This window comes from Pseudopipra pipra, chromosome 19, assembly GCF_036250125.1.
Source record: "Pseudopipra pipra isolate bDixPip1 chromosome 19, bDixPip1.hap1, whole genome shotgun sequence".
NCBI lineage: Eukaryota > Metazoa > Chordata > Aves > Passeriformes > Pipridae > Pseudopipra > Pseudopipra pipra.
The window spans coordinates 6,388,915-6,408,751 of NC_087567.1; the positions used below are offsets into that span (position 1 = coordinate 6,388,915).

Below are 19,837 nucleotides of genomic sequence, written 5' to 3' on the forward strand. Positions count from 1 at the left end.
ACTAGAGCATCTCCTTATCTCTTTGATGTACCACCTTATCTGAGGGTGGTACATCAAAGGTAAGGTGCACAGGAATTAATTGTGATTTGCTGTCAGTCAGCAGATAAGGTTATGGGCTCAGGCATCTCCCTCCAGTCTCCTTCCCACAGGGACTTGCCCTCCCACCCCCAGGAGCACAGGGCTGCCCTGAGCTCTTTGGAAGCATAAGGTTAACATGGCTGGGGAGCCCATCACCCTCAAGGCTCTCAGTGTATGGATGCTTCTACCACACACACTGGCTCAATATCACCATTTAAAATGGCTTAAGAGATGTTTGAGCTTTGACCTCTAAAGAAAGACAAGATTAAATCTGGCTCCAGTCAACCTCAGAAATATTTCTACACAGTTGCAACTGAAGTAATGTTTCCAAGACCTCCCCTATGTGCACAAGAGCAGCAGCTACTACCAAGTTTTCCTGTCCCTGTGATCTGTTGAGCATGACAGAGCAAGAACTAGCCAGCCATTTCCTGGGCAGGAGGAACAGGCTGTCTGTAGCTAATCCCAGGGTGGAGAAGCCAGTCTGGAAGGGACTAAAGCAGCACTGAAAGACGGCTATTAAAATTCATCACTTCTAGGCACAAAGTCTGCTCATCTTTCCCCTTCACTTATGTCGGGGAACAGCCTAACAACATTTTACAAAGCTTATCACAAACAGCAACGTGCCAGGGACAAAATGAATTGAGGAGATCGGGCTAATGCCCTTATTTACTCTGAGGGTTGAAATTTGAGCCAGCAGCAGTTACTGTGAGACTCTCATTCCTAGCATGGCACATAAAACCAGCAGAAAACTAATTCTGGTGTCACAAAAATCGCATCAACCTGAGAAAGATGATCATCAGCTGCTGGAGTTAACAAGCAACAGAGGGGGGAAAGGACCTGCCTGGCAGGGCAGCAAGCAGTGAGATTTACAGTCTGGTGCTGGCAATGGATGGGCCACTGTGGCTTGCACAGAGCTGTCTGTGCACTCTGTGAGGGAACAGAGCCGTGAATTATCAGGTAATGAAAAAACAACAAAATGCTGAGACTACTATTACAGACAACTTTGAATGTCATAAATATAAATACAGAGGAATTAAACTGAGCAGTGCACAGTCCAAGCTGGGAGCCAGGCAGGCTCGCTGTGGGGTGACAAGGACACTGGCTTGTTTCGTGCCCAGTCCTGCTCTCCCTGACACAGGCAGCTGGAGATGGGGAACTCTGCCAGGGATGGGACTAGGGAAGGCAGTTACAGACCAGTTAGTGAACGCTGCCTGTCCTGTGCCCAGATTAACCTTACTAAACATCGGCTCCTGCACACCCCCAGCGCTCTTTGAAACCCAGTTTCTCCTCTCTCAGTAATCCTCTTCCTCCTGCTGCAAACACCAGCTCCAAGCTGCACGCCACATTTCACCTCATGCTGCCTCAGGAAACCTCTCACTCCCAACCGTTTCCCAGTGACAGGGCACATCTAACAGCCCTCCACAAACACTGGACTGATGGCAGCAGATCCATTCCTTCACAGCACCACGAGGGCTCGGCTGCTTTGGGAGAGCTGGGCTCTACTGACTCCCCCGAGAGCTATCACAGAGGGCTGTGGAAGGCAACAGCTCTTTGCTCTGGGGGTGTGCAATTCCCCTCGCCTTCACTCAAGCCAGTGAGCGAGGGGCACTGCGAACACAGGTACAGTTTTTGTGCCTCCCCCACACGTCCCGGAGGGGAGACGCCTGCCAGCCATGTCTGCTCAGCAAGAAAGCCGGAAAGAGCTGTGTTCCGGGTGATGTGACGTGGCTGCGCTCCCCAGGGCTGCACAGCCTACAAGGAAGAGGAGAAGATGCCCTGAGCAATAAGACAAAGCAGGTTGGGCAGCTCCGGATATGTGCCGAGACTGTTCCTTTCTGTCTTGCCTGGGAGAGAGGTGGTTGAGCTCTGTGGCCCAGAGCTGAGCTGGTCCTGTATCTGGACTAGGTAAGACTCAGAAGCCTTGCACCTCTTCCCCTGCACACCAGGCAGTGAATCTCCTTGTGCTCTGCTCAGCAGAATGATGAGTTACCTACTCTCACCATTGGCTCAAAGTTCCACTTTCTGCACCAGTGCCAACAGGACCAGTTCAGAGGAACTTCCAGGTGGGCACCTCATCCTCGGAGCACCTCCCATCTCCTCTGCCCTGACATGTGCTTTTCTGGCAGGGAGCACTGAAGGAACAGAATTCTTGTGCATTCCCTAAATGACAGAAAGAAGTCTTTGGCTTAAGCAACTAGAATTTAACACCTTTGTTTTTTCTCAAATACTCATTTCAGAAATTAATCTTACTAAAATTACAAGGAGTGACAATCTAGTGTTTCCAGCAAGGCAAGCTCTGCTCCCCCTGCCCGAGCACTGGTGTTCTGCAGATGCAAGATCCTTCAGAGAAATGGTGCTGGGTAAACTGGAAACCTCCCCTGCACAATTCCAGCCCTAGAGGACAACAGCAGCCCTGCCCCAATGGTTGGTTTCTCTCCCTCCCTGCAGCAGAAGAGTTTCTCAATTCTAGAACCGGAGAGCTAAAACATTTGCATGTCAGATTTATCTCTCTGTCCCTGGGAGGAGGCAAGCCCAAAAACGACACCCTGAAACCTAGATATGGTTTGGATGATAAGTCAAGATGAAAAGAAGATGACAGACTGACTGACAGGCAGCTTTGAGCAGAAAAGAGGCAGCACAGGATCCTCAGGCACACAAAAAGCTCCCACTCACTCACATCCTCTACCTGGGACAGCAGGCTGAAGGCACTCACACAACAATACTTTGTGTCACCTACAGCTGCCACATCAACTGTCCCAACAGTGTTCCTTCACCACAAGGATCCTGGTGAAGTCAGACATGGGTTCATAAAAAAACCTCTTGATCTGTTCCTCTCCACACAGGACAAAGGATGCTCCAGGGATAAAACACCTTCAGACACCATGACCAACAGCACCCAGAGCCAGGTGGGCAGTGATGCCACCGTGGATTGTTAGTTGCTTACAAGAAAACTTTGCTTTACACCTTGTTTTATATAAATGCTTAAAAAGCAATCGAGGATTTTGCTTGTCCTGATTTTTCCACAGTGTCAGATCCACTCCAAACCCCCAAACCACAGGCTTGGCTCAGAGGCACTTCTTGTCTCATTTTCTCTCCTCTAGATGTTCGAGCATCATTTTTGGTGTAGGATGGAAGTGAGCCTGTGGAAAAAAATAAAGAGGAGCTACGCCATAAAGGAAAAGTTGTGATGAATCTCATCCCAACCATCTGACTGCCTCCCCTGCAGACTCTCTTTGCTCCCATCACGCTTTGAGCAGCAAACACTAGCTCTTCTCAGATAAAGAAGACCTTGCAGACAGCTACTGCTGCCTCTCCTGCTTGACTGAGATGTTGATTCAGAGAGAGGGCAGTTCTGCTCTGGTTCTCGTAGGTGAAATAAGGCTGAATATGGATGAGCAGGCATCCAAAGAAGTACACTTTGGGAAATATGGGAGTCAGGGGATATTAAGAAATACATTTTTGTGCACTTTGATAGAAGCATAACAGAGCTGCAGAGAAGCAGTGAAGATAATTTAGCCATTCCGAGTTTAAGGATCGTTTTGCAGAGCCAGAGAAAACACCTTTGCAAATGAAAAATGCTGTTTGTACATGAGCTTCATCTCTCTGCAGAGAGGCTATTGCAGAAAAGAAAACAATAAGTCCAAGGCTAAACCACATTTGTTTTCCCCCCATCATGGTAGGTTCTTGGAAGAACTGATGCTCAGAATGCGCTTCTGGCTTAACCCTCCCTTGCATCCCTGGAAGACACTACATTTGTGAGATGGTCACGTCTTCTCCAACCCTCTCCCTGCTCTCATTCCTCCTTCCACGAGCAAAGCCCGGAGCAAACATCATCGTACCTGCCTGCTGTCCCTTCCAGGGACCCAGAGAGGCAGTGGAGTGCAGCCACCCCACGCCTGGCTGCTCCCCTGCCCCCCAGCCATTAGTCTGAGCCGGTGCCACGCGGCGCTGCCGACACGTTTGTGGCAGGGCCATCCGTCACCGCCGGCTGACACCGTGACAGAGCTTCCCTGTCGAAGCAGAGAATCAATATGCCAGGAAATAATGATAATGAATCACCCTTTCCCAACACGTGCCACTTGCTTCCCTTTTCATACATTAGGTGGCAAGATGGATTCCATGAGGGAGATGTTTTCAGGAGCTCCCTAAGCCCAGTCTCTTTGGAAAGAGGAAGATCTCTCCCCACCTTAACCCTGATCCTCCATCAAGCCAATACACAGCAGACCACTCTTAAACAGAGGAACACATCTCATTTAGTTTAGTGTTAGGCAGCTCCTTCAGGAGAAAGGGCATAAATGCAAGAGCATCTGCTCTGTACACACTGAATGGCCCAGCAGCACATCAGTCAGTCCTACCTTCTGCATCCCTTCCCTGTTGTCTCCTTCCCTGCTGATTTCTTTCTAGGATGCTGGTGCCCTCCCCCTCAGAGCCAGCTGCCTTCCAGCAGTGTTTTGGGTAAGCTGAAGAGCCCACTGTGACTCTGGAACTGCCAGGCATTATCGATACTGTGGCATTTAAACTATTAAAGCATGGCTGGAGTTCACCATGCTGGCAGAACAAAGTATCTGAAATTAAGACATTGATTTTTAAATTTAAAACTCATTTAGCCAGTTTCTCTTGCAGAAGCTATGTCCTGCCACTTGTTCATGACCTCCAGCTCTCTGTAAACTCCAGAGCAGCAGCTGATAAATTTCTCCAACCTTCGGAGGGGGTTTTTATATGAATTGACTGTAAAGAGGTAACATGAAAACCAGGTTTGCTCCATCAGTTGTGGGAGCTGGAGTAGTTTAGGATCACATTTGACGACGACAGACCCTAAAACACTGTCTCTAGGAAGATGAAGGATTTATGAGTGCAGAGACTGTGAGGAAGCAAGATGGATATGCTCATAGAAGACAGCAATTCTCTGGAGAGAGATGTCAGAAGGAAAAGAGGAGGGAAATTACTTCTCAGAAGAAGGGTATGAACAAAAGTTGTGGAACATGTGTGGCTCCTTCCTCTAATGGAGTGTTACCCTCCCTGCCCCAAAGCCCGAGGCAGGTCCACCTGGCAGGGTGCTCATACAGCAGGGGAGGCACAGCCACATGTTGGACAGGTTAAGATCACAGAAGTGTGACACATCTTACCAGGAAGGCAAGAAAAAGCCTCTGAGGCATCTCCACTCCCCCAGCTTTGACTGGCTTCTGCTGCAGCCGTCTCAGACTGCTGCCTTGGGCCAGGCAGAACCTGTTTCTTTAACAACGGGAAACTTCATTAAAAAGTACCATCAGGACTTTTTGGCAGCCAAAAGCGGTTTAGCAGGGCTTCTCTGCTGTAAGGGCATCATTTCCCTGCTTTTCTTCATCAGGTTCACAATGCAATAACCAAGGTTTACAAGTAGCCTCCCCTACCATGGTAACAACTCCTGCTGTGAACCCGTTGGAGCTGCCCCCTCTCAGCCCACCTCAGCTGGTCCCACAGACATCTGCACACCAGCAACAGTTCACAGGGAGAAAAACGGCTCTGCACTCGGGTGTTTATCACGGATATTTTATCTCAACATATGGGAAGGAAAGAGCAGCCAGCGAGGCTTGTTTGCTTCTGGTGGAAAATTACCCGCGTAGTTTATTGTCCTCTCTCCGCTGGTCACCCTTGGCAGAAGCACCATAAAGCCTCTGCAAGCAGGACTCTGCTCTCAGCTCTGCTATTGACTTGACCTGTTAGCTCTGACAGTCACTTCTCTGTCCGTGTCAGAATTTATTCTTCTGTGAGAAGGGAATGACACACATTTTGGTGTCACCATGAGCCTGAGCTACAGCTGCGTGTGCTCGGGAAGCACTGGGTGCAGAACACCCACATTCCATGAAATCCAGGTGCTTTGCAGCCTTAACCACATCATCCCCATCCTGCTTTGGGCCCTACCCAGAAAAGTTTTTTATCAGAGCAGCTTTTCATGCCACACCCCCACTCTGAAAACCTGTGCGAGCACCATCATCCAGACCCTTTAGCAGGGCTAAATGTGTCCTTACATTTCCAGCTCCTCTTCTTCAGCTCTCAGACCCATCAGTGTCTCCTGCTGCATGGATAAAGTGCTCTTTTCAGGAGCATCAGCTCCTCAGGCAGGATCTGAGTTGTCCTGTCCAGCACTGCATATCACTCTCCATCTGCATCTGAAGCTAACAAGGCTCTTTCCCTTACACAGGCACTGCTTCTCCCACTGCCCCCCACAAACAGGACTGAAATGAGCTCCTCAGCCGACAATTCCAAAAGCAGGCATGACAGAAGCACAGCATTTTAACTAACTCTTCATAAATATATTCACTTCTCTTAGTGAATTATTTACCCTGGGCTCCAGCAGCAGCTTCATCTGCTCCAAAAGGGATATAAGAACATGAAGTAACTTTGTTGAAGCAGCTTGTCAGAATAAACATGCAACAGTGTCCTGATTTACAGTCCAATTCCCTCTTCTTCCTGTACGCCCTGCACTGTGGGAGGGAAGGGGCAGAGATCAAAATGGTCCCTCCTGAAGGTGTTTGCAGAAAGCTCCATTTCTGATGTGAAAAGAGGCCACCCACCTTAAGGACTGTGGCACTGGCAGACTAATCTCTCTGCAGGAGACTGGAAGCACAGGACTTCAGATAACTGTCACCCCGTCCTAAATCAGCCTCCTCTCTAATTCTCAGTCCCAGCAGCTGAAGGGACATAGCAGAGTGACTCCAGGTTTCTACACTGAATCAACTCCAGCACAGCTGGTTCCACTGCTAAGGATGGCAGGGACAGTTACCTGAGACTGCTCACAAGGTGAGATGGTCTGAGACCAGTTTTCTGCAGAGCAGTGCTGTAAAGAGCAGGGTTCTGGTGGAGAGAGCAGAACTACCAGAGAAATCAGCAGATATGCAAAGTCAGCCCCACTGGCATGCTCTGGAGAAGGCTTCCCCAGAAGCCTTCTGCCAAGTATCCTGGAAGGGGATGGGGTGGAGAAAAAAAGGGCTTAACACAGACTTCCAGGCTATTCTTGTCTGATTTCCCTCTGTCTTGCTGGCCAGGGGAAAGAGCTAGGGGATAGATTTTATTCCTGGGCATATAATTGTGAGATCATTGTTTGGGCAGGGTTGGGAATGCTCTGTCTCAGGGGCTGCAGTCACTTGAATAGATGTAGTATGATCTGACTGTGCTACAGGGACAGACAACTGAGCCTGCAGCAACCAAACCCACAAGTTTATTCCTCTATAAAACATCTCTTTATTAAAATACAATACTTTCTAATAACTACGATGCAGCATCAAGAGCAGCACACACTGCAAATGTCCCACGTGGGAGCTGTCTGGGAACATTTGCCAGAGACTATTCAATAACAGCAGTGATAATCTTGCTACCAATGTCTTTAAAGCCAACAGTCCTCACCTATAGAGCTGGACATCTCAGGCTGCAACAGGCTGCAACTAATCGGGTTAGCTGCTTAATACACAATAGCCCAATGTTTGCTGCTGAGCTCCACCAAGCCCTGTCCTTTTGTTATCTTTCCTAATCCATATCCTATCCCATGACGCTGCTAGACAGTTATTATCCAATATTATCCAACGGTAAAGAGGTAGGGCTGTGCCCCAGTGAGCTGTGTCCCCTCTGCTTTGAGAGGTGCATGGGACTCGCCTGGCTCAGTCCCTTTTGCTGCCTTTCAGCAGCTCACCCCTAACACCACCCACTTAATCAGAATTGAAGAAATGAGGAGGAAAAAACCCAGCTAAATATTCAAGTCTCTTTAGAGAACAATCCATCACCACCACGGAGTTAAACCCTCCAGGAAAACAAAAGAGCCTTAAGTCCAAACAGCAGAATTGAAAATACCAACAGGTCTAATTTGTTGACGGCTTAGTTGGTGTAGGCTTCTGTGAGAGACTCCCTGCTCCAAGAACCTTGTAAAAGACCTGGAAACAGGCTCTAAAACTGGTAAAAGTCTTGGGCTAATAACAGCTCTACACTTTCACAAGACTGAAGTGGAAGGGAGATGAAAGGAAGGAAGGAATTACAGTCTGGGGAAGAATCCTCCTCACTCCATGGGAATGATTCATACTCACCTGGCCCCATCTCTGCTCTTAATAGAGCTGGGTGAGCCAACAAGGTTCTAACTCAAAACAAGGTTCATAACTGTCATGGTCAAACCATGACAATAACTCAAAACAAGGCTTCACTGTAAGCACCGCTGCCAGGACTTATACCAAGTGATTTTTCCTGACTAGCCCTTTCTCCAGGGAAGCACAGCAGGCAAGGTCCTTGTTGTACTCCTTAGGTTGCCTGTGCTCAATCTCCCTGGCAGTTTAGGTACCAGAGGGGCTTTTACAGTTGGGAAAGGGATCAGAGCTTGTGTAGGCAAAGCCTTACACACCCGCCAGCTCCTGGAGAACAGAGATCTCTAAGCATGGATAAGGCCAGCAGTTCAAGCACCAACTGCTGCACTGAATTTAACCACTGGCACTCACCCACACGAAGGCAATTGGTTTTGCAGCCAAGTGTGTAAGCTGTTACTCTTCAGAAGACTGCCAACAGCTCAGTGCCTCTGGAAGCCCTCTCTGTCACCAGCTCCCCTCCACCTGGAGACACAGATCCACCCTCTGTGCTCCTACCAGTCCTGGCAGGGAAGCACCTCACCATGCCAGCCTTGTTTCCAGATGAGCTGTCCGTGATCAACAGGCCCAGACAAGGAGAGCCCATCTGTCTGGGCTCTCTAGCAGTACAACACTTGGGCTTGCAAAGCTCCTCCTTCAACTTTCTTCCTTTAGAGGCTTCAAAGATGCCTGTCCTGCTTAGTCCCTTACCCTGGGAGGAAAAGCACAGCCACATGAAGAGCTCATCCCTGCCACATCTCCATTTTTAATTTCCAGTTCAGATCCCAGTGTTTACGACTATTTTTCAGAAACAGAATGAAATTGTTCTTGTCTGCAAGGTGTGGAAAGAGACTGCTGTAGGCTTTGATAGCCGATGTGCTGCCAGCGATGAGCATGAGGCTCTGGAAGAGGCTGGTGACATTTGATTATCACTTAGATCAGGAGAAAGAGGGAAAGCAACTTCCAAAGGCAAGGCTGACACTGTTACAAACGCGAGCAGAAATGACCTTCACACACAGCTAGCTCTCCCTGCTGCCAAGAACCATCCTCTCAACCGCTATCATCTGAATCACCAGTACACCTGGGGCAGTGCTGCTTTACATCAGCCTCTGCTGCTCCAAAATCCAGGTGCCTTCCACTGGGCTGGGGAAAAGGGTGTGCAGTGGGTCCTGTGCAGCAGACACACTGCAAAGTCTGTACTGACCTCCCAGCTCAAGGAGGCTTGATTTTCTCAAATCGTGACAGAAAGCATGGGTCAGCTTCCCATCCACACCAAGATAACGGGCATGTCTAAGCTGAAGCAGCCACTGTCCGTGTGGGAAGTTTTTCCCAACACAACAAATAGGCAGGCTGGCAGCTCCAGTGTTGCTCTGCTGCTCAGAGTGCTTTGCAAGAGAACCACCCTTAGCACCCATGGCTAAAACCAACTCAAGGAAAGTGAAGAAAAGGCACAGATTATATCAGGACAAAGAGTTCAAAACTGGCCATTGGCAAGTCCAGGAGACCATAAACCACCATCCAAGACCATTCTTTAGGATCTAAACTCTCTAAGCACCAACAAAAGACCAGCTCATGTTTAACTCACAGTCCTGCATTGGGAGGAGGGGACAGCAGTGATGTAAGGACATGGGAGAGGCCAGCTTGATAAATCTCAGCAGTACAGGATCCATCCTTACCCCAGAATCTGCAGCAAGAGCTTTTCTCTATTCCCTGCATCACATGGCTTTTTGATAAATCGTCCTTCCCAATAAATCTATCCCTCATTGTACACATACGGAATCCATTGCTCTAAGTAGCCACTGAGGTGCTGTCAGGGTCATTAACTATCATTATCTGGGGCAGCTGTTCCCCAGTGTGCTGATGTAGGAATCAATCAGGCTAAAGCATGAATTTCCCCTACACTTCTCCAAACACTGCCTTTGTCCCTCTCCATCAAGAGGTGAAAAAGAGGAACAGTTCTGCCTTTATGCCAAGGTTTAGCAGTCCTCATACTGGAAGGAGCTGGCTAAAGGGAAACCAACAGCAGATGAGGCAGGCATTAGGCTGTCACAGAGACAGGATGAGCTCTGACTGATGTCTTTACCAGGAAAGAGGAGGCAGGGTGATTGGAAACAGGCCAGTCAGCTGAGCAGAGATCACTCTTGGAAAAAAAAAAAGTAGAAGGAAAAAAAGACCCAAAACTTCCTCATCCTTTAGTACCCCTTAATGAGATAACCCTTCTCTGAAGAACGGGAGGGCTTTCAAACCTTTCATGTGCTCAGACAACAAAGGGGAGAAAACAGACATTCAGGATTTTCACACCATCCAAGGTCAGGATTTGTTAAATCAAGCTGTTCAACATCTGAGGCTTGAGAGCTCAAAATCCAACTTCATTTTCCCGGGTGACAACTGCTTAACCCCATCTCAGGAGTTCTCTAGAACAGAGGATCTCTGTTCCTCTCCAGTGACTGCCAGCATTTCCAAACAGGATGAATTCATGAAAAGGGATGATACAGGATGAATTCAGGAAAAGGGACAATACCCAACTGCAGTCAGGTCAAGAGTGTGCGTGGTGGGAAATACTCAGAGAAGCAGCTTTTCTTCTTATTCCAGGTCAGTGATAGGTATAAACAGAGCTAATTCTGTGCTTGAGTGGTCTGGACTTATGAACCAGGAGACTACTGACCTGCAGAAATGCTGGTTATTAACCTGTAGAAATGCTCTTTATTAGCCCTGAATATCAGTTAGTCTGTCTAGGTTACACAAAAATAGACAAACCTGAACATAAGCCTCCACAACACACACACACTTCTCAGCCTTTAAGGGCATGTAGACACACAATTCAGACACGAGGCAGCTGCATCTTTGAATGACAAAGGCATTGGAGAAAAAAAAGGAAAAAAAAAAAAAAAGAAAAAAAAGGTAGTGATGTCTTATTTCTCTTCAGGGAATGACCTGTCTTCCCAGAAGTTCTTGGCAATAAGATTTTAGAGAGAACTCATGGGAGCAGGGCTTCCCAAGGACAACACACATTGGTTTGGGGGTTTCCAATGCAGCACATCCTACCATAAAAGAAGACCCAGGAAAATAAAATGCAAACAGATGATAAAACTAAGGGTGGAAAGTCTGACAGAAGCACCTTTTGTTCTCGGATCAAAACAAAGATTCTTCAAAGTCTGTTGTACACATGCTGTGAGAATGAGAAACTTACAACTGGTGGATATCACAGACAGCCCCCATGCAGGAGACTCTTCCAAACCCTTTCTGCCTCTCACACAAACCAGACTAAAACTTCATCTACCTACCACGCCTGATTGAGAACACTTTGTCTTGCTTTAATCAGAAAATTCATCCTAGAATAAAATCCTTCTCCTCAAAGATTTATTAGGCCTGCACAATTGTCCTCAAAGAGGTTGTTTTGAAAAGCACTTGCTTCCAAACAGGAACATCTTGCCAAAGAGAAGCGTCAGTGGCGTGACTCAGGTTCCATCAGTGGTAAAGAGGTGGCCGGGACTCTGCCAAGACTCACCTATCCATCTCATGAGGGACGTCATGATTTGAAGATACTTGGTCTTCTGCACATTGAAGAAGGTGAAAGGACCCAAGAGGAGAGTGAATGCTGCCTGGAAGGACAACAAAAACACACACATTAGATTAAAAACCAGAAATTCTGCCAGTAAGACAAATTTATTAGTAGAACAAAGCTTGCACTGAAGGTTCACCTCCAGACATGTCCGTTTGTCATGAAACTTTCTTTTGTTGCTTAATTTTACAGCTAAGTTGGCTGACACACAGGGGGTCAAGTGAGCTGTTTGGTATCAGAGAACATGCCTGGGGCAGAAGTAAAGCTCAGGATCCTCTTGGCTCTTGGCCACTTGCTATCACTGCTCCAGCACTCCTTTACTGACACATTTCAGTAAAAGCTCTCAGTGCAGCCTTACAGAACATTAAATATTAAACTGTGGCCTCTTTGCCCGGGTACATGCTCAGTTTAGGTCTGAATAGCAATAGCCCTGACCAGTCTGCTTGCATTAACATTGATGGGGTGGCTTCAGGGTATCCCAGGCTCAACAGCAATGGAGCCAGGTCTGCCTGGAACATTTTTCCCCCAAGCTTTAGGTTGCTTGTATAAAAGATATAGGTTTTTTTATATATGGAAAAACATATAGTGGGAAGCTATAGTGTAACAGTTCAGCTCTTGACTTGCAAGCTTGGACCTGTGCAAAGAGAGGAAAAAAAAATCAGAGATACTCATAAGAAAGAACTTAATTCAGTGTGAAAATTAAAGGTTCTGTCAATGAAGAGAGACCTTTTTTCACTGCCCCCCTAGATGTGTATTAAGAGACCAGTGTTTCATAGAATCACAGAACAGCTTGGGTTGAAAGGGACCTTAAAGCCATCTAGTTCCATCCCCCTGCCATGAGCAGGGACACCTTCCACTAGACCAGATTGCTCAAAGCCCTGTCCAGCCTGGCCTTGAACACTTCCAGGGATGGGGCAAATTGAACTGGGGTTTGCTGCAGCACCAGTCTGTTGCATCTCTTTTAGCTGGGTTACAAAAACATCCAACAAAGATCCATCCTAGAAATTTGGACTACACAGCTTCCCACGTGAGTTTCTTCTAGCACTCTCCTAGAGCACACAAGGCAACCACGTTGCCAGCCCATGCCCAGAGGTGATGTCCTCTGCAGCACTGTCACCCCTCTCTGGGCACCAATTGGCACTCAAGCCCCACCTACCCCAGAGAGAAGAAAGAGGCTTTGCTGCAGGAAGAAACAGGCTTTGGCTGTGGTCTGAATGTAGACTGAAAGAAGCTACTTGTGACAGGGAGACAAAATAGGTGTTACAGAAGAGAGTCCTGCCTGTCATCCATGGGATAGCACCAGCTAGTGATACACTAACAGGTCCAAACACTGTAAGCAGGCAGTGTTTAGAAAGCCACAACACACACAGACCAGGTTAGTAGAGCATCCCAAAGGGATTTTTAAAGACAAATATTCAACATTAATATTTACACATTGCTCTTTTCCATGACTTCTTAAAGCAGTTCAAGAAAAGGTGTCACCAGAAGTGAAGAACTGGGACTCAAAGGGGCAGGCTGCCGAGCCTCAAGGTCTCTGTCGACCCCAACAGAGTCAGGGACAGAACAGAATTCAAGCTATTTTAAGACCAGTACAACCCCCAGAAACCTTTTTTGAGACAGTTTCAGAATATCTGCAAGGCAAATTGGAAATGCCTCGCATCACAAGTACTCTCAGACGACCAAAGTAAACCCAGAAGGGGACCAGGGGAGAGAACCCTCGGTTTGACTCGTCACTTGGTGAAGACATATCCTGATCTGAGGCCATCGCTTACACCAAGTCTTGTTTTTTCTGCTTGGAAAAAAAAAGGAAAGGAAGCATGCACAGAATTCAGATTTGTGAAGCAACTGATGGCTGTTGGAGCAAACACTGGAATCACACAGAATACACCACCACAGGCATAACTGGCAAAGACTAGAAGCTAAACCAGCATTAACAGTTATGACGCTCCCAGTTTTAACACAGAAGCAAACCAGCCAGTTAAAAGCCTCTCTCTTTTTTTTTTTAATCTTTTTAATCTTCTCCCTCTTATTCCTTTCTTCTAATCAGGAGCTTAACCCTATTCTCCTGCTCTCTACAGACTGCCATTCTGTCCTAGGACAGCACACAAACCCCAAAGGACTAAATAAACTTTAGACTGAAGAGCGATGTAGGGCAACGACCCAGAGCAAACCATAGAGCACACCAACTCTCTTACTGAAAATTATTCTTGAGTTTGTGACTAATCTCTTTCAACCTCCTCTCCCCCAAAACAGACACTGCTCAACACAGCCTCCCTTCAAATCACGTTAATAGCTCCTGCGTCAGCAAGCGCTGAAACACAAAGAGACGGACGAAGGATGGTGATAATTAAGGAACAGGTGTCTGCTGCAAATGAGAATGCACCAGAACCAATTGGCAAAACAGCCCCTCAAACCATAGCAAGGATTGACACAAAATCACCGAGCACACAGCTGTGTGTGAAATCCAGATTTGTCTCACACACCGAGGAAAGAGCTGTGTTAAGGTAGAGGTGGGACTGAAAAGCACCAGAAGCATCATTAGGTGCTGGAAGAACCCGTGTCTCTTACATGCTCCCCAACATCTGCTAAAGAAGCAGAAGGAATTCTTCTGATTTACTCTTCACCTTCTGCAGTGATTCTCCAGTCCTCAAAGCACCCTAAAAAATTAAATCCATTGAGCAAAGCTTTCAACTCTGCTTCTCTCTGGGCGTTACTGCTCAGCTCTCCGGGAACAGGCCCAGGTCGTTGTGCTTGAATGGCTGGATTCCCCTCCCATCCTTTAGCATGATCAGTATCTTCTGCTCTTAACAAGATCCTGGAGCTGGTCCAAAGGAACCAAGTGAGAGATTAATTCTAGTGCAATAAAAATTTATTACCTTTTCCACTTGATGTCCATTAGTGATCCGAGATGGATATCCATGGATCAATACAAACAATGCTAAGGCCTGCAATGAGATAAGGGTGCCCTGCTCTATAGGGATTTGTGCCAACCACTTTTATGAATGGAGGCCACAGCACACACTGGACTGCTTAGAAGGAGAAAGGCTGGGCAGAACAGGGCAGTAAACAGCCAGATTAACATAATTTTGAAGTGCAATGGTGTACAGCTCCACCAGACTGAGCACAGGGCAGGACAAAGGGGTCAGCTCCTCACCAACAACCAGGACACAAGGAGCAAGGACTTAGTCCTTGGATTAGAACTAATCTCATCATCAATCCTCAGAATAGTCCCAAGGCCAGGAACCCTATTAAAAACATCCCTAAAAGCACGAGAAGAGACCACAATGCTTATCAGGAGGATGTCTACTTTCTCTACCTCATTGTGCCAGACACCTCAATGCTCTTCCGACCCATTAAGTTAATTAGTTTCATAACTTCTCCCTAAGGAAAAAGTAAATCCAAATAAGCACTTCAGACACATACCCAAACTTTCCACCTGATGTTTCCCAAGATCAGGTCTCTCCCAGAGGGAAATAATTTACAGGGTGCTTCACTACACATATAATTCGAACTATCTAAAACCTACATAGAAACCTGCACCAGTCATCCCTGCCAGAAATCGAATATGCAGATCCCAACACATCAAAAAGCTCTCTCAAGTTTTCCAGTTCACCTCTTGAGCCAGCCAAGATATGTTCTAGGAGTTTATCATTCTTTTCCTAAGATTTAGCAAATTAACCCAAGGCAGAATGACCATAGTCTACTTTGATTAAAGATTTTTCTACTAATGAAGTGGTTTCGTATTAGAAACAAACAGGTACATGTGGCTGATTCATTGCTAAACTCAAAGGAGGTAAAGGAATGCTTCCCTTGGCCAAGGAGGAGAATTGGACCTATTAAATACTGTACATATTCACAGGATGGCAGAGAGAAACCTTTACAGTGCTTTTGCACAGGGCTGCCTATTAAGAGTGATTCCCTAATTTCTGTCCAAACTCCTCCGTTGAACAGGAAAGGCCAGAAAAGTCCCCAGGCTCATAGTGGAGGGTATGTGGAACCCACACATAGCAAATAAATGTAAAATCCTTTCTTTTTCCTTCCTTTCTTATGCTGAAAAACAGCATGAAGATCCAGCATGCTAGTGTCTGAAAAACCACTGTTTTTCTTGCTTATACTGACATTTCCAGTCAGAAAATGAGAAGTCAATGAGGGTAGAAGAAAGAACAGCAGCTTGTCACCCTGGATTACACTCTTCCCTGCAGGTTAGTAGGAGCCACAAGCAGCACACCAGCTTGTTCAACCCCTGGGAGGGTCTTCAAATCCATTCCTCCCACCAAGCCAAGCCATAGCAGTACAGGCACCAAGGTTTGGGAGCTTCTCTGAGCCGGCAACTCAGCTGACACCACTTTCCCAGCCTCTGCACCTGTCAGCTCTCACTATTTCAAAATGAAAAAGCAGGCTGGTCAACTCGAGTCTTCTTGCCACAGGGGAACTAGCTAGGGCTTACCATTGCCTGGAATATATTTTTATATATATTTATATATTTCTAAAAGTATATTTTATTAAAGCTCTTATGCTAAAACTTGGTTATGTAACCTTGTTTATTGGCTTATCTTAAAAAAGCAAAGAGTAAGATCAAGCGTTAATAGGACATCTGGCTGGTTTTTATCAGCTTAGTTCCAGCCAAGAGGACCACCAAGAGAGCTCTCAACCACTAAGTGATGGCCAGCTAATGCCAAGAGTCTTTCAGACCATACAAACATGCCTCAAGCCAGTCAGAGGGCTGTTTGACCAAACAGGTTCTTTATTGACCTGAAGGGTCCATCCATCACTCTGAACCAGTACAATTCAATAGCTTTCATCTGCTTCCCAGCATGTGGCTTTTACAAAGGCAGCCAATACAGCTCAGGAAGCACAATTAGCATCCCAAACGTGACTGATTCATGTATTAGATGCAGTAGTTACAGCATTATGGCTAGTGCCTGCATACATTTGCAAGAGGACCATCTCAAAAGCCAGCCTCATTCATAACTGTCATCAGAACTTGCTTGTTTTTATGCTCCACAAACTCATCTGTAAGAATTGCATCTGTCTTTGGTGCTTGCCAAGTAGTGAATTAAAAACAGTAGCTATTGCTTCTTCTTGATTCAGAACCTGGAAGCGTTCAGACAGGTTGGGTAGAAGCAGGATATTTACCTGAGCAAAGTGAGACCATGAAGATTAATCTTGTTAAATACAGCAAATGCACCAGGAGCAGAGCATAAAGTTTGACAGTTTTTGAATAAATGCATTTATGCAGCACAGGGCTGTCATACCAATGAGAAGTTAATAAGTCCCAGATAACGGGGCAATGATCCCTCAGTTTTAATGTGAAGATAAGAGGTAAAAGAGATGTTGTAGCACTCACTCTTTAAATATCTATCTCCCTTTGGGCCCCAGCCACCCTGCCTTTTCCTTTTCTCCTCCTTTCAGCCTTCCACACCCTCATTCAAAAACAGAACCCAGCCCAAACCAAATCATTCCTTGGAGTTCTTGTTTACCCCCTTGACAGAAGAGACAATATCTCAGACAAGCTTCATTTTAGGATGGTATCAACTCCACCTCTGCAGATACCGATGTTTAGATTTCACAGCTGCTGAGCAATAGTACCTCTGTCCCGCAAGACAGAGCACAGCAATAACCCCACTCTGATGGGGGGCAAGCTGACATCTGATGAGAAAGTCACTGGTTTAACAAAATGGATCACTCTCCTTGGTAGACTATGACACCTTGGCAGGAAAGCTGAGGGTTTGGGTGCTTGATCCAGGACTGTGGGTACACAGCATTCCCACAGCAAAGCATGACGCTGACAGACTGAACAAGCACTTCCCAGAGGAAGCTTTGTTTGATTCAGAGCTCAAGGAAAGTCTCCTTGAGCACGGCAGGAAAAAGCAGACATTTCTTAACATGCTGTCAGAAGTGGCAACTCTGACACCCGCTCTGCTTCTGCAAGACGTCCCCGAGCTCAGAGCTATTTCACAACTCAGATGAGCCCTGGAAGGGACAGAGGAAACAATCCAACAAAACCAGACTGCGCAAGTACAGAGAACAAACGAGATGTCAGGAGAACAGGGATGCTCTGTTCCCACCTCAGGTGCTTTCCACTACAGTGTGTCACATCTAGGGATAAAAAAAAAAAAAGCCCAAAAAGCAAAACTTGATTTACCAGCATGGACACAAGTCAGAGGTTTTACCCCTGGTTGGAAGGCTGAACCAAACCTATTGTCTTCAGTGATTTCTTAGGAATGAGTGTCTATTCACATCCTCAGAGAATTTTTAGGGCTGACTTTGGAGAGAAACATTAAATGCAAGGTGCTTTCCCCACACCTGTTTGGGACTCCTAGATAGAGAAAACAGCTTAATCACATTTCAGCAGCTCCAACACACACCTGCAGCCTCTGGTAGCTCCTCTGCATGCACTTTAAGTTGTGCTACCCCACAGCAGGCTCCAGTCACTGCTGCCACAGCCTCAGTCCTTTTCAGATAAAACATATCAAGGGAAAAGGGTCTCGAGCACTGTGTCCCCTCTGCCATCTCTCCTCCCCTTCACTGGGGTGACAAGGCCATGTTTCTGTCCTGCATGAGCTCATATCTCGAGCTAGAGAGCCAGATGGCCCATCAGTGAGGGCGGCGATCCAAGTTTTCCTTGGTAAAGCTTTACCCCTTGCAGTGGACAGTACAAATATAAATACATGAAAAGAGTCTGATTGTTCAGGAAGGAGCTTTTTAGAGAGATGGAAAAAAAAAAAATAAAGCTGAAAATCCACAGCCTCTCAAGGCTGGAGGCAGGGCTGCAGCAGGGGCCGTGGTGATAGGCAGCAAGTTATCAGCAGACAAGCTGTTATGAAGCTCAGAGTTGGTTGAAAAGAGATAAACCAGCTACAGAACAAGGATTGCTCAAAGAAGTTGGGAGGCAAGAGGGATTTTAACCTCCAGATCCCCTGTAGAGTCAGGAAGTCACAATGGAGGGAGGATGCAGCTGCCAGACATCCCACAAGGAATATTTATAGATAAAGAAACAAGGGCAGTAACGCTTTGGGTACAGCAGGCATCTGCTGCCACAGCAGCTCCGGTAATTAACGTGCCGCTCTCGGGACACCTGGCAGAGGTTTTTAGTCATAACTCACAGGAGGCGTATTCCTGGCACTGAGGAACCTTCCCCCACCTTTTCCCCCAATTCCTTCAGGCAGGGAGGAGATATCCTCCAGGAACTAAGACCTCAGCTGCTGCCAGGCTGGTTTTTGCCAGTGAAGTGAGTGGCTTTTGACCTACTCACGCTCACAGTACCCTTTAAGCTGGATGCTGCCTGTTATGGTTCCAGTGCTACAGTGATCTCAGAGCCTCTTCCCAAATGGAAGACCTTCTGCCAGAGATGGAAAGAAGGATTTGTATCCCCAAAGCTACTGACTTCAGTGGATCTAAATATTATTGATAGATTTTCAAAGGCTCCAGCCCACCACCAAGTTTTGATTTTGACTGCTCAGCAAGCAAACAAGTGTACTCGTCCCAGCTCCTTACAAGCTCTGACCTTGCTGGGCATCCAACACAACAAGCCAGCATCTGAGCAGCCTCTAAGTGCAGCTCTGGGAGGCCAAGGCAGAAGCAGCCCACAGACAGCAAAGCAGTACCTGAGGGTGCTGCTCTCCTCTCCCTTCCCCACCCTCACTGAGGGCCACAGCCTGTTTCTGGAGCTGGCCCATCTCTGAGCACCAGAAACTTTCCATTTTGGAAAGAACACTGGAATACTGAGTTCTTCCTCCACTTAAATTGAAGGAATTCAGGCACAAAGTGTTTTCAGAAAGTCATTCAGCGCAAAGATTGCATTCCCTGGCACACCTGGGGTGTGCAGGACCACAGCCAGCGGCAAGCTTGCACTCTCTGGGGTAAATACGCTTCCATTATCATTTTTCACAACAAGAGAAAGATAGAGGCCAGCAATAACCCCGAGGTGACTGGCATCTAATTTTTCATCATTGGAGTATTTATGGCACAGCCGTTTGCAGCATCTTGTAATCACTTTACTGCCTCCTTGACCCCTGGCTCCCCCTTATTCTGCATCTCCTAATTGCATCTGAACAAGCAGGAGGGAAGCAGCAAAGTGGATGGATGCAGGAGAGCTGAATGGTTGGGTTGTGAT

At 46.9% G+C, this 19,837-nt stretch overlaps 1 protein-coding gene across 3 annotated transcripts in view; it reads right to left on the reverse strand.

Moving 5' to 3' along the window:
• TMEM104 (transmembrane protein 104) overlaps positions 1-19,837 on the reverse strand; it is a 44,221-nt gene that overhangs the window by 3,756 nt on the left and 20,628 nt on the right. For all 3 annotated transcript variants that reach the window (XM_064675921.1, XM_064675919.1, XM_064675920.1), the window contains exon 9: positions 11,668-11,761. In XM_064675921.1, coding sequence (XP_064531991.1) covers positions 11,668-11,761 — 94 coding nt within the window. The remainder of the gene's footprint in view (positions 1-11,667; positions 11,762-19,837) is intronic.